This window comes from Salarias fasciatus, chromosome 23 (genome assembly GCF_902148845.1).
Source record: "Salarias fasciatus chromosome 23, fSalaFa1.1, whole genome shotgun sequence".
Taxonomy (NCBI): domain Eukaryota; kingdom Metazoa; phylum Chordata; class Actinopteri; order Blenniiformes; family Blenniidae; genus Salarias; species Salarias fasciatus.
Window position 1 is genome coordinate 8911749 of NC_043766.1, and position 12583 is coordinate 8924331.

The 12583-nt window shown below is 38.8% G+C and overlaps 1 protein-coding gene across 1 annotated transcript in view; it reads right to left on the reverse strand.

Annotated features, from left to right (window-relative positions):
- The window catches only part of ptprsa (protein tyrosine phosphatase receptor type Sa), a 225866-nt gene that overhangs the window by 71354 nt on the left and 141929 nt on the right, over positions 1 to 12583 (reverse strand). The window contains exons 7-8 of the mRNA XM_030082488.1: positions 5175 to 5285; positions 2727 to 2738 (exon numbers count right to left, since the gene is read on the reverse strand). Coding sequence (XP_029938348.1) covers positions 2727 to 2738; positions 5175 to 5285 — 123 coding nt within the window. The remainder of the gene's footprint in view (positions 1 to 2726; positions 2739 to 5174; positions 5286 to 12583) is intronic.

The window sequence follows — 12583 nt, forward strand, 5'->3', positions numbered from 1 at the left end:
ATGTGCAGCCTTTAGTGTCACCTTGAAGCTGAGATTACACCCTCTTGCTGCCTGAGGACACAGGCGCAGTATGGAGATCCTTTAGTCACACTTGCCGAGTGAGGCCTACGGCATTTACATATAAGCCGCAGGGGTCGGCCTGTATTAACATACCTTGGCTGCGCCACAGTTAAACAGTCACTATGGGTGGCTCATCAAAATGGAAATTATTACCTAAAGGAAACTGACAGGAATTATGGAAGGGGTATCTATGAGCAAGCAATGGATTTAGGGGATTTCACAGTGTACCACTCCTTTCTGTTGTTTTAGGTTGATGATGAGCAGCCGAATAACACTGCAAGCATGTCCCCCACTGTGTGGATCTCTTCAGTGAGTATTATCAGTCAGATTGGAAAAAGGAGCGCAATCACGTAGTCTCAGTAAAATAGGAAGTATTTGTTTTGTCTGGAGCGTAAACATATTTCTGATACCAGTGTAATTTTCCCAAAAGGTGGCTGTTATCTACAGGACTCCTTGAGACAAACATCTAATAGAGATGGCAGGATTTTGCTTTGGCCAGTGAGAACATAAGGTGTAATCTAGCTTTCTTTCCCAACATTACACACAAATGCATAGCAGGACATGCAAGCACATTCATACCCAAGCAGATACCATTGTAGGAGGGTATTCATGCACATGCGTACATAACAGCCTAGTCTTTCTGCATCAGTGTTATTTGCAGGGCATAGAAAGAGACATACATATGGAAATAGAGATGAAAACATTTCAATGATCTCCTTTTCTTTTATTGGTGGTGTGCCTTGTGGACCCTACTATGTGCAGGGTGGTATGGGCAGATCGCTGACTGCTGGTTTTCCCAGATACTACAATTACAATCACTGATCAAGGTCATTATGACGACAATTTGGCACATAAGAACACTCAATTGTGTTGGAGACAAATACTTGAGCAGAAGGGATGACAACATATGTTTTCCAAATGGCATGTTTTAAGCACAAATTATTGGTTTGCTGAACTGCTGAAAAATTGGCATTGAAGTGGTAGTTTGCAGCCTTGTGGTGTTGAATACTTTCAGATAAGGTTTGGCTTGCTAATACTATTAGACTTGCATTGCCTTCTACATAGGCTTGAAGAAAAGACTGAAAAGCTACAAGATAAAAAATACCTAAGTGAAATCTCTCTGTCAATGTGCACATATTTAATGATTAAGCATCGACTAACAAGGTGCTTGGCGCAGAGAACACTGAATGCAATTTGTCAATTTATCTTTGGTGCCTTTTTAGCCTCACTGGCCGTTCACCACATGCCTATGCAAATTTCACATCGATTATTTTAATATCCTCACGGTTGGCATACTTTAAATGTTGTGTATTGTTGAAGACAGTAGAGTCATGAGATTAACAGGGGACCTCATTACAGCCAAAAAACTATAAAAAAAATAGTGTAATAGAGAGCTGCTCAATGCGCAAAGCCAGTATATTTTACAGCAAAGTTTTGCATTGGCTGCATTGATCACAAACTTATTAAGCATTTTTCTTGTCGTACAATATGAATGTTTAAAAAGAATGTGTTTTCATTCACTTTGAGATTCCTCATTACTTTAGTAACAGCAACCTGAAAAATCATTTCTGGTGTATGAGTTTATGTGTACTGGGGAAGTGAGGCTTTTGAATAATAGATTATAATTTGATTGAGTGTCATGACTGCGAGGGAATGCAAACAGCAGTCATTCAACAAAGCCAATCATGTCTAGCTGCCGCCATTTGAAAATAAAAGTATCTTTGAGCACCCGCTAAGCAACAGCAAATGTGATGTCGAAGCCATCATATTGTTATTGATCCACACGACACTGTAAATGGCATCCCTTAATGGCTGAGTGAAATCACCATGGAACCCAATCAGGCCCAATCAGGTCTAATTTTGTCAGTAATGGATTGCTATAAACAAGATGACAGAAACACTGGCTGCATACACACTTATTATTTCATTCTGCATTTGCATTTGCACTCCGAGACTCAAGAAGCAGAGCAGCATCATTTTGAAAAAGAAACACAAATTCCACAAACAAATGACGCACAAAAAGACAAACATTTTGAACAGAAAAATTAAGGTCAAAAACAAAGTTGGACAAAAAGGAAAAACACGAACACAACACCATAATTACAACACAAAAAATAACTGGAAAAATAAAATAAATAAAAGGTAAGCCAAAAAAAGGAGTGTCTCAGGGAAAAAAACTGGTTGAAAAACCAAACAAGGAGAAAGAAACAACTGAACAAAACACAGGGAATGCAGAAACCAAAAGACCATCACGGCCAAAACGATTTTGTACAGGCATGCAAGCACAGTTACATTCTCCCATCGTGCAACAGGTCCTGTTATTTCCACATGCTGGGTTTCCATGATAACACGTGCAAGAAAGCCTTTAGGTGCAGAAGCAATACCAAAGGATGCAAAACGAGAAAAGGCCCCACAATGCAAACATAAAAAGTAAATTAACAAGACCCGAGCTAATCGGGTTTGCTTTCATCATTTCTTCCTTGGAAATAAATAAAAGTTTATTTTCAAAATCATTTAGCACTTTGGAATAACTGATTAGTATTTCTTCAAATTAGTAATTAATCGAGCTAAGTAATAGGCAAATACAGCTAGAAATTTTCAACATGTTGATTTTTTTTTTTTTCAAATGTGGGTTAAAAAAAGTAAAAAAGAAAAAACACACCAACCTTCTCGAAGCTCTGAGGGATGTAAAGGGGTTGATGCAGAACACAATGACATGAGGAGAAGAGAAAAATAGGGGAAACACAGAGAGAGTAAAAAAAGCCACCTCAAGGTGTTTAGCTGCAGCTACATTTCCCTGTTCTTTAATCTTTTTTTTCTCCTTCTTTTCCCTTGTCCCTGCTAGTGACACCCGTCTTGAAAGTACACTTGCCTGCCCCCCCCTCAAATAAACTTTGAACCAAAACAATCAGATTCACCCCAGTGGCCGCACTGTCGCCTGGTAAGAAAAAAGTAGTGAGGCGCCACTGGAGTCAAATCATGCGTACCATACTCATAATTCAAAATTTCACAAGCTCCTTATAGCCACAAGGAGAGGCTCCTGTGGTGGCTGTACTTGCTTTTGTTAGAGAAGGAAACCAAACAAAGAGAAAGTAAAATAAAATAAAATAAAAAAACTAATGAGAGATAGAAAAGAAAAAGACACAGTTTGGGATGAAATTAGCAGCTGCAGTTCAACTGAAAACCTTTCAAAAGCCGATGAGAAGCACTGTCAATATGCTTTCTGTTTCACATTCTCTTTTGACACATTATGCACAATATGCGCATCTACAATTTAGCTTCATTTTGTTCTGTCTCCTAAAACTTACTCTAACCACAGCTGCTAATCTCAAGTGCATTTTGCTTCGTGAACAAAACATAGTCAACATCAAGTATCAGAATCGATTGACAAAAGTTAACTGAAAACAGACAAAAGTTGACACCATCAAAGCATAACAAGTGTGTTACATAGTGTGAAAGTATTTCAGTAATCATGGCCCTCGTGTACTCTGTTAAATGCATGCTGATGGAGCCAGTGTTCATGGAGTTTGCATGGATTGTTGGAAATGATATCAGGGTATAGTTTTTTTTTCTTTCTTTCTTTTTCCTTTGACCAAAATAACTACGAACTGTCCCAGTGCTGTGTCAACAATGTGTTCCCGTCATTGTTATTTAATGCTTCTTGTAGAACTCTTGACTGTAATTTCCAATGAACCTTTCAGCTTTTGGCATGCTGCACATGAAGAGGGTGGATAGCTACTTGACAGTGTCATTGCATCGCAGTGCAGACAGCATGAGCCTTCAAATGGATGGTGGCAAGGAGAGACACTAATCTTGATGAACCACATTTTTTACCTTCAGCTCCTCACACGTTTGAATTTTTCTTCCCTATGCTGCTACTTCACTGGGTATGATAATAACAATAATAATGAAAAAGCAGCTCCCTGACCCATTTTATAATGTCAGAGTTGTGAATTATTTATTGGGAACAAAGTTATTTGGTACACAGCAGAGGGAACAAACTGAGTAGATACTGAGGCATCTTTATTTAATATGCACAATATAAATAATACATGTCGAAAATGCATCTGCTTCAATTTATTAAAGCTCCCTCAACAGGGATTCATTGTCATTTAGCATTAGTGGTGGATGGTAGGCTTTTGTCTTCATTGTCTATTTCCTATGAAACTCTACATTCCTTGTGACTGATTGTTTTTTTATATCTTCACTTTGCTGGAACATGCCAGCCAAAATTACTACTGACTGTAGAAGACTTTAAAGATAAAACACCAAAGCAGAAACAGGGGAATTCTATGGATTTATGCTCCAGAGCAGCATGATGACGGAGTAGAAGAAGTGTACTATTTATACTCTCTGCGACAAAACGCTTTTTTTTTGTCTTGTTTTGTTTTGTTTTTTGTGTGTGTGTAACACAGAGCAGCTGACTGTGTTAACAGTCCCTTTCTAGTACTTCTTCTCCCCCAAATCAGGAGAAGGTTAAATGTTTGGGATTTTGATTGGTGAGCAGTAATACCTTGCCACTCAATCAAAATCAAGACTTACCGTTGTGCTCCTTTACCTGTAAAAAAAACTAATCAAAAAGAAGTCCTTCCAGACTCTTTTTGGGTTCCAACTTTGACGGAGGGGGAAACATTTGATCGGGCACACAATTACAGGTAAAAAATATCTTACAACCGGTAAAGTAAAGACATACGGCTTGTTGTGCTACACATTTCCTTCCGAGTGAGTAGGGGAGGGCATTAAAAGACAAAATGGAGCATAACATCATAACAGAGAAGAACATTAGTTGGTCAATTATAGTTTTACATTTGGAAGTTTCAGTGCATATGAAATTACATTTATGGGCAGGCAATGCTATCAATGCTGAAAGATTTATATTACTTGGCTAACACTATTTTGCAAAACACATTTTGTGCAAATACAACTAGGCTGGAATGGAAGCAATTATCATCTGTTAAGCTCAACAGTAATGTCACTTAAAGCTGAGCTCCACTGTGAAGACATTTTAGTAAGAATGAGTAGATGATTTTATTTAACTTTTTTCTTTCTTTCTTTCTTTTCTTTTTTTTTTTTTTTTTTTTTTGGCCTGATTCTGGGGCCGGGTTGCTCCCTACCTCGCACATAAAGATTAGCAGGGGACGAGTAGCGCACGCCTTCCACATTAGACGCCACGCACTCGTACTTCCCCTGGTCTGTCTCCTCGCTGTTCTCGATCTGCAAGGCACCTGTAAAACGACAACATGTGACAAGAGGGGGAGGGGGAGATGACAGAAACAGAGAAAAAGGGAAAGCAGGGAGGATGTGATTAGTAAAACTGTCTGTGACGGCCCGCAATGAAGTCAGACAACGCTCTAAGTGGTGGGCATCTTGAATTTATCACAATTACTTTGTCAAGAACAATTTCTTTGTGCACCAGTAATGCAGATTGGCGTGACAAACTGAGTTCCACCACAGTCGCAGTCATCCACAAACAAAATGTGCTACAATTAATTAAATAACAAAACATTGCACTGAAACAGTCACAATAAATTTGTAGCCAGGATGGTGTGCAAAGCCTGTCTAAGTCATGAGATCTGTTACCAAAAACTGAAACAAAGCAACGGTGTGTGATGAAAGGTAATCACAAAAGGCTGTTTAGATGGTCTGGTGAACTCAGCGAGATTAACAGATCACACTCTGCCCTCTAGTGTGATCCACCGCTGATGGAGAGGTTATCGGGTCTCAGGAAACAGTGGAACGGTGCGTTTAGTTTAGAAGTACAGCTCTATAAAACTGGAGGATAAACATGCACGAAGGTAATCCATAGGTCTTTGCAGCCTGATTTATTGACCTTTTTTTGGTTATGGCTACTTCCTGTTTGTTCATTTTTTAGTATTGGAAGCAAGGAGGAAATGATAATGGAAGAAGCTCAAGTTTGGGGCACAGAATCCACAGGATTACATACAGATTGATTTTCAATTTTCAGCCGAAGAATTTCGACTCTAATAAAAGTTATGAAGACATGCAAAACATCTGGAGCCCTGTCTCACATGATCGGGTCTAATACTGATGTCTTGATGAAAGCATTTCTAATAATCAAGTTTAATTGTCTAAACATCTAGTTTTTTTTTTCAATTTAATTTTATGAACTCAGCTGTGTTTACTTGATCTCATTTCATAGATACATACTTGATATCTACCTCTTTACCAATTCACGGTTGAGAAAATATGCATTCTTTCTATTCCATGCTCAATTAATTATTTTTTCTTTTAATGTAATTACACTTGATACGACTACTGCAGGGCTTAAGGACTTCCAGCATATTGTTTTTCTTTCTTCTACATTCCGCCATTTGGATGAATAAATAAACCTAAATGATTGACAATGCGGAAAAAAGCGTGTGGAGGGAGACAAAAGAAAGAGGTGAAACAACAGGCGTCAGATCATTCCTCGTTAGAGCGCTGTTGACGGCACTTCCTGATGATATCATTAGGGCTTCTGGCTGCCTCAGCAGACAGATTGCAGCCCAGGCCTCGCTGACAAACACAGCACCACTGCTCGTTAACGTTTAGCCAGGAAGCATCAATATGCCAGCAGCTGCCTTGGATGCTTTGTAATATACCATAACCTACTCCATCACATCAAGTAGGGAGAACAAAATGTTGTACATGGTTACTATTCTGGAACACTGGTCTAATAACATGTTTCAGCTGCGCCACAAATTAGACTATTGGTCTTGCTTAATTATAAGGATTAGTCACGCCTTTACTTTGTCTGTAGCTTTACACTCTGACAGTATTTTACACTTTATACTCCTGATATATGTCAATATTGACAGAAAGATTTACCCTGCAATAGTCTATAGGACAATATCCTTTTGCTCTATATGTGGACGTCTTCTTCGTATCCCCTTTCAGCTCATATCCTTCTCCTTCTTCTGAGGGAACTGTTTCAGACACATGGCTCCACATGAAAATGTCTACCTGCAGAGTGCAGGTGGTACAGTCTTCATTGTGGGTTTATACGAGCATCTGATTTGGATCTGTTTGGTGTGCGCTTGGAACTGCAAATGGCAGGCCTGGTGGCAGGTGGGTTGGAAAGTGCTCAGAGGCCTGGCGCCTCGGCACCGGGAACGTCACAAAGTGAGGGCTGTGTGAAGTTTCAGTGCATGTGGATGGTAGTGGAAAGTTCTAACAATGGCTCCTTCAGCCTTGAGTGTTGAATTGCAAAAACTTTGAAAGCTGGCTTTTTTTTCCCCCTTGTGTGTGTGTTGAATCATAAGCAATGCTTTAAACATTATATGATTTTATTATTAGCTATTGATTTTTTCTGGGTCCAACCGCTTCCAATAAATCTCAACATACCCCCCCAAAAAATTAGATATACCAAAGATTATTTACAGTAAAAAATACAAAAAAAAAAAAAACATCGATATGACAAGAACTGCAAAAATGTATTTCAGAGTAATTTATCTTCAAATCTGGCGGGTGTATACTGGTAAAGAGAGTGAAGGAGTCTTTGGTGAGATGCTGGCCTTTGATCAGTTACTTTAAATCATTTGGGGAGATTCCTCACTATTATCTACTGTTTCTACATTGCCACTGGTATTACTGCATTCAAGCCATTAGCTTAAAAAACGAAATAAAAGTTTATCCCATTGCAGCATGTGACGGGAGGGCAGAAATAGAACAAACCATAAAGGAAAGAGAAGGAGGAAGGAGTGAAGGTCATAGGATGCAAGAGATGACAAATGTAGAGAACCACAGAATGAAAATATGCTATTCTGTTGGTTTGTTTTTCTGTGTTTGATCTGACATGGCTATATGGATAGTGTACACAGAAATTCACAAGTATAGACATAGGACACTGATCTGCTATCAATTGTGTTACATTTTCTTTCACTTCACTTTTTAAAAGTGTTTCTGATTTATTTTGTCGTCTAATTTCCAAATGATTTTGTAAAGAAAAAGAGATAAAACAGATATTTTCCCTGTGGTATCCCAGCGACATGGCAGTTCTTTGATATTATTACCTTTTAAAGTCAGCAGGCCTCTAATATACAGATTTAGCCAAGACCTCTTTCATGTCCCAGCTCCAGCAGCAGCATTTATGTGCATGTTTCCAAACAAAACAAACTCCATCAGTGTGACTATTTCCTGCTGTTTTCTTTTGTCTTCTTCTTTTTTTAATGACTGCACTCTCTGTATTTTGCATAATTGTCCTCTGTCTACTCTGCCAGCCTGTGGCTCACCACAGTGCGAGTGGCCAGTGGCATTTTTTGATTTTGTCAGTAACAGAGGAAACACAAGGAATGGAATAGATGCTGAAAATTATCTTTGACAAACACACAAAAAAAAAAAAAAAAAAAGACAAAGAAAAAAAAATGCACCCAGCTTGTTTGCACAATGGGTGTTTACTGATAAAGACTTGCCTGGTGAAAAAGCAGTAATTCATAGTTGTCCTGAAAGGAAAAAGAAAAAAGTCCAGCATGGCGCCTAATGGCACATCTTCTGTGTCTGTAGCTATTGAATGCTAATATAAACAACAATCCCACTGCTACCAAATCCTAATTTGTTTACTGGATTCCAGTGAGTATAAGGATAGATACATCCTAATATTTATCAAACAAAGCTACACTGAATATAAACCACAACTAGATCCTCATCATTCATGTAGTATCATTAAATGACTGTGCTGAAGAGGAAATTAGGAAAGAAATCTGTATTTTCACTTCTTGTAGAAGTGTTTCGTTTGTGCAAGAACAAGAGTAAAATGCAGCATATGTGAAATTTGAAAAGCTGAATTAATTAATTTGTCACACAAGAGTAACCTGAGTCTTTCCTTTGAATTAGTGTGCAATAATTTACCTTCAGCTGTAACCCCATGACACAAAGTTATTGAGTGAGTTGGATGTTGACGCTGCCACGTTATCTCACTCAAGGACACTTAGAAAAGACGGATGGATGTCGAAGGACATCATGTTGTTGCGGGAATTGATTTGAGGATGTGCTGGAACAGGACAGACTCCAAATCCACTCAGAAACAACACTGATTATTATTAAATTGCATGGTGAGATTCTCTGCTGAGTTGTAATGCATGATGTGCCAGCTCAGAAAAAGAAAAAAAGGAATGGGGGAGTTTTTGTTTTTTTCCTGTATAATCCCAAAACACATTTAAAAAAGGAGCCATTTAAATTCCTTTTGTCCATTACACTTCCATGTAAACAATGTTAACCAAAGCATTCCTCAACAATCACACCCTCCAACCTCCTCTACAGCATTGCTCCTGGGTGTCTTGCTGTGTGTTTGCTTCCTTCATGCCTTTGATAAATACGGCTGTTTGGGGCAGAGGTTCACAAGCATTTGTCCCACCCATAACAGCTACCCTGGTTAACAGCGCTGCTTGCCTCAGGCTGATCTGATGACGGGATGAGAGGTGCAAAGGTATGACACCAAAGAAGACTGCCAGAGAGAGTTAAATAAATTCATGTTGAATGTGGAACAGACTTTGACACACTGAAGCTGGTCGAAGCAGAGAGTTTACTTTATGGAAGGAGCCTTGATTATATCATTATTATGATTATTATTATGAAATACAAAAACTGACATAGGCTCATAAATATGGGCTTTAATGAATTAATTACAGAATTTAAGACCAATTTATAATTCACTGTCAAGACCAAATTTTGTTAAATAAGAATCTGAAAGGGGAAGATGATGGCTAAGACTGGAAAAATCAGAGCAATCTGACAGTGAGACACGCAAAACAAGAGAAAGGGAATAAATTCTCATCCATGTTCGGTGCAATGTGACAAAAGAAAGACAAGGAGAGGGGAATAAACAAAACAAGCAGAGAGAGGTGGGAGGAATACTTGAAGAGATAGACAAGCACTGAAAACAGAAGGACAGATGAGAGGATAAAAGAAAAGCGAGGAGGGGCCAGCACGGATGATTAATTTCAGAAAGTGCCTAAAGCTGCCCACCCTGGTCGTTGCTTTGTAGCAGCTTTGCTATGTGCACCCCCCCAGTCCCATTTGTGCAATTCAATTAGTGTGGTCCAGCAGGTCTTGATTGATTTGTTTAGGCGATCAACAAAATGGCTGGCCAAGTTTCACTCATTCTTTTCCTTCCTTTTGCTCCTTCTACGTTAGGTCTGTCGGTGGCACGCTGTTTTTTTTCTTTTTTATAATTTAATTTTGCTGAGTTCAGGCCTCTCATTAGTCCCTCATTTCTCATCTGCTACACTGTCATTTCCTCTCTTCCCGGCACTACCCTCAAAAAAATCTAACATCATACAATAAATCCCCAAATTAGCTCTTTTCTGGATGCAAAATGGACAAATACAGATAACCATTTTCTAGTGTTTGAATTAGAGCAAAAAAGTAACTGTTAATTTTCTAGTGAACTTCTTTCATCTTGTAATGTTATAACGTGCCAGTTTGATCTAATTTTCAGTAACTTAAACCATGTTTTCACCTCAAGAAGTCACATACAGAAAGATGTGTACATATATATATATTTTATATTTTGTCACCCTAAATTTCTGAATTGTCTGCCTAAAGTTTCCAGATTCCAGCAGTAAACCCATAACTGTGAGGACAGCCACGGTCACTACATGGCAACCAAGTCTGGACTCGCCATTTATGCGCCGTCTCCCTCCTTCGTCTGCATCCTGGCCATCACTCAGGCAGGCTCTGCCACAACCTCAAGGTCATTACACTGTGATCACACCAGCATGAGGTTCCACGCGTGATGCCATTGTTGTCAAAGCCCATCTGGTTCCTTGTAACGCTCCCATGAAATCAGTAATGAAGCAGGTAGGGAGTCAAGCTACCTTTATACCTATCGCTTACCTCGGGGCCGGCACCTGCATGGCTATTGTGAGGATGTAAGATTAATTCTCATTGAAGAGGTTGGGAATCAGCTTGTGCATGGATGGGTGGGCGATGCGTCTAACATCAGACTTTATAAACTGTGTTTTTGTGATGAAGCACCTTGAAATGCACAAGGAGTAAGGAAGAAAGTGTGTACTGGCATGAATCACTTTTGTGTGTTTCAATCTCTGTGAGGAAAAATACTCTCCTTTATTTCCTATTAATTCAATTTGTAAATGCAGAGTTCATATGCTTGCTTTCATTTGCGACAATATGAATTATGAGTCCTTTCTAATCACACAAAGAAAGAGAAGGGAGCACTAAACTCAGCTATGATCATAATGACTGAGGGCTTTCAAGAAAGGTTTGTCTGCTGGCCAAAAACTCAAATGCGTTTCATGACATGCTACTCATAACTTCTTTTGTATTTCGTATTTCAAGTGGCTATAAATGGAGAACACATTTCACAACACCAAACTGTAATCAAAAAACCAAACGCTCTTGTTTTATCCCCTTGAATACATTTACAATCTTGGCAAACTGAGATATTCACTTACCTGCTCAGCCTGTGGAACAAAACCATTTTACAACAAACACACTGAATCAGCTGGGAGTGAATGTTTCAGCAATAAAGCGTGATGGATAATTACAAGTGAATGTTAAACTGTCCGGGGAAATGAAAAAAAATGAGGGGAGAGAAGGAATTACTAGAATAAAGCTTATGTACAATTCACAGGAGTCACACCACTTTATATCTGTGTTAATCCATCCCCACATTGATATCCTCATCCTATGACATGATAAACGCTGCGTTTGGTTGTTTTGGCAAAAAGTGTACATTCTGCCTTTTTTTTTAGCAAGCCATTTCATCCAGCCGCCTCTCCAGCTTTGCCTTTATAGGCTCAGTGTACCAGAGAGGGAATTAAATCAAATGTAATTTATGCTGGCTTTTCCCTTGATATACCACAAGCATCTGCGGCTATGAGGGTTAAATGAGGAGAAGATGAGGACGATATCAAGGCGGAAATGGAAGAGAGGAGTTTGTTAAAACTGTGTAAGGAAGTTCACACTTTTCAACAAACTGGCCTTTTCCTCAAGTGGGATCACTGTCACTTTACCTACCCTCTAGCCTAAAGCTCAAAAAGTAAAATAAGAAGCCGAAAACAAATAACACGCCTATCATCCTCCTTCTCTCTGCTTTTTAACCTTTCCAGTATTGTGTCACAACCAGCTGGCAACACATTTGGAATTTCTCAGTAGTTTCCTGTTATTGATGAGGTGGAGAAGATAGAAGAGAAATACACAAATACAGAACACACACAGAGGCAGAAAAACAGTACATTAATGATGACATGGGATACTGAAGTGTGAGACACATAACAAACTACAGAAAATACAGAGCACAAACACAGATGACATATATCAATGTTAGTGGAAAGAAAAAAAAACACTGTATACAGGAAAGCCCTCCTGCTTTTTCCCATGTTTATTCGCTGATGAAATTAGAAATCTAGTTATATCTGGTTATATGTAATTTAAAATTTGATTTACTGATATTTTCCCTTTTTTTTTGTTGCTGTTGTTTTTATGGTAGTTAAACATCTTACCTCGAATTGGGGTATCCACTGGCGGAGACAAACAAAAACGAAGACACAAGTTCAGTTTAGTT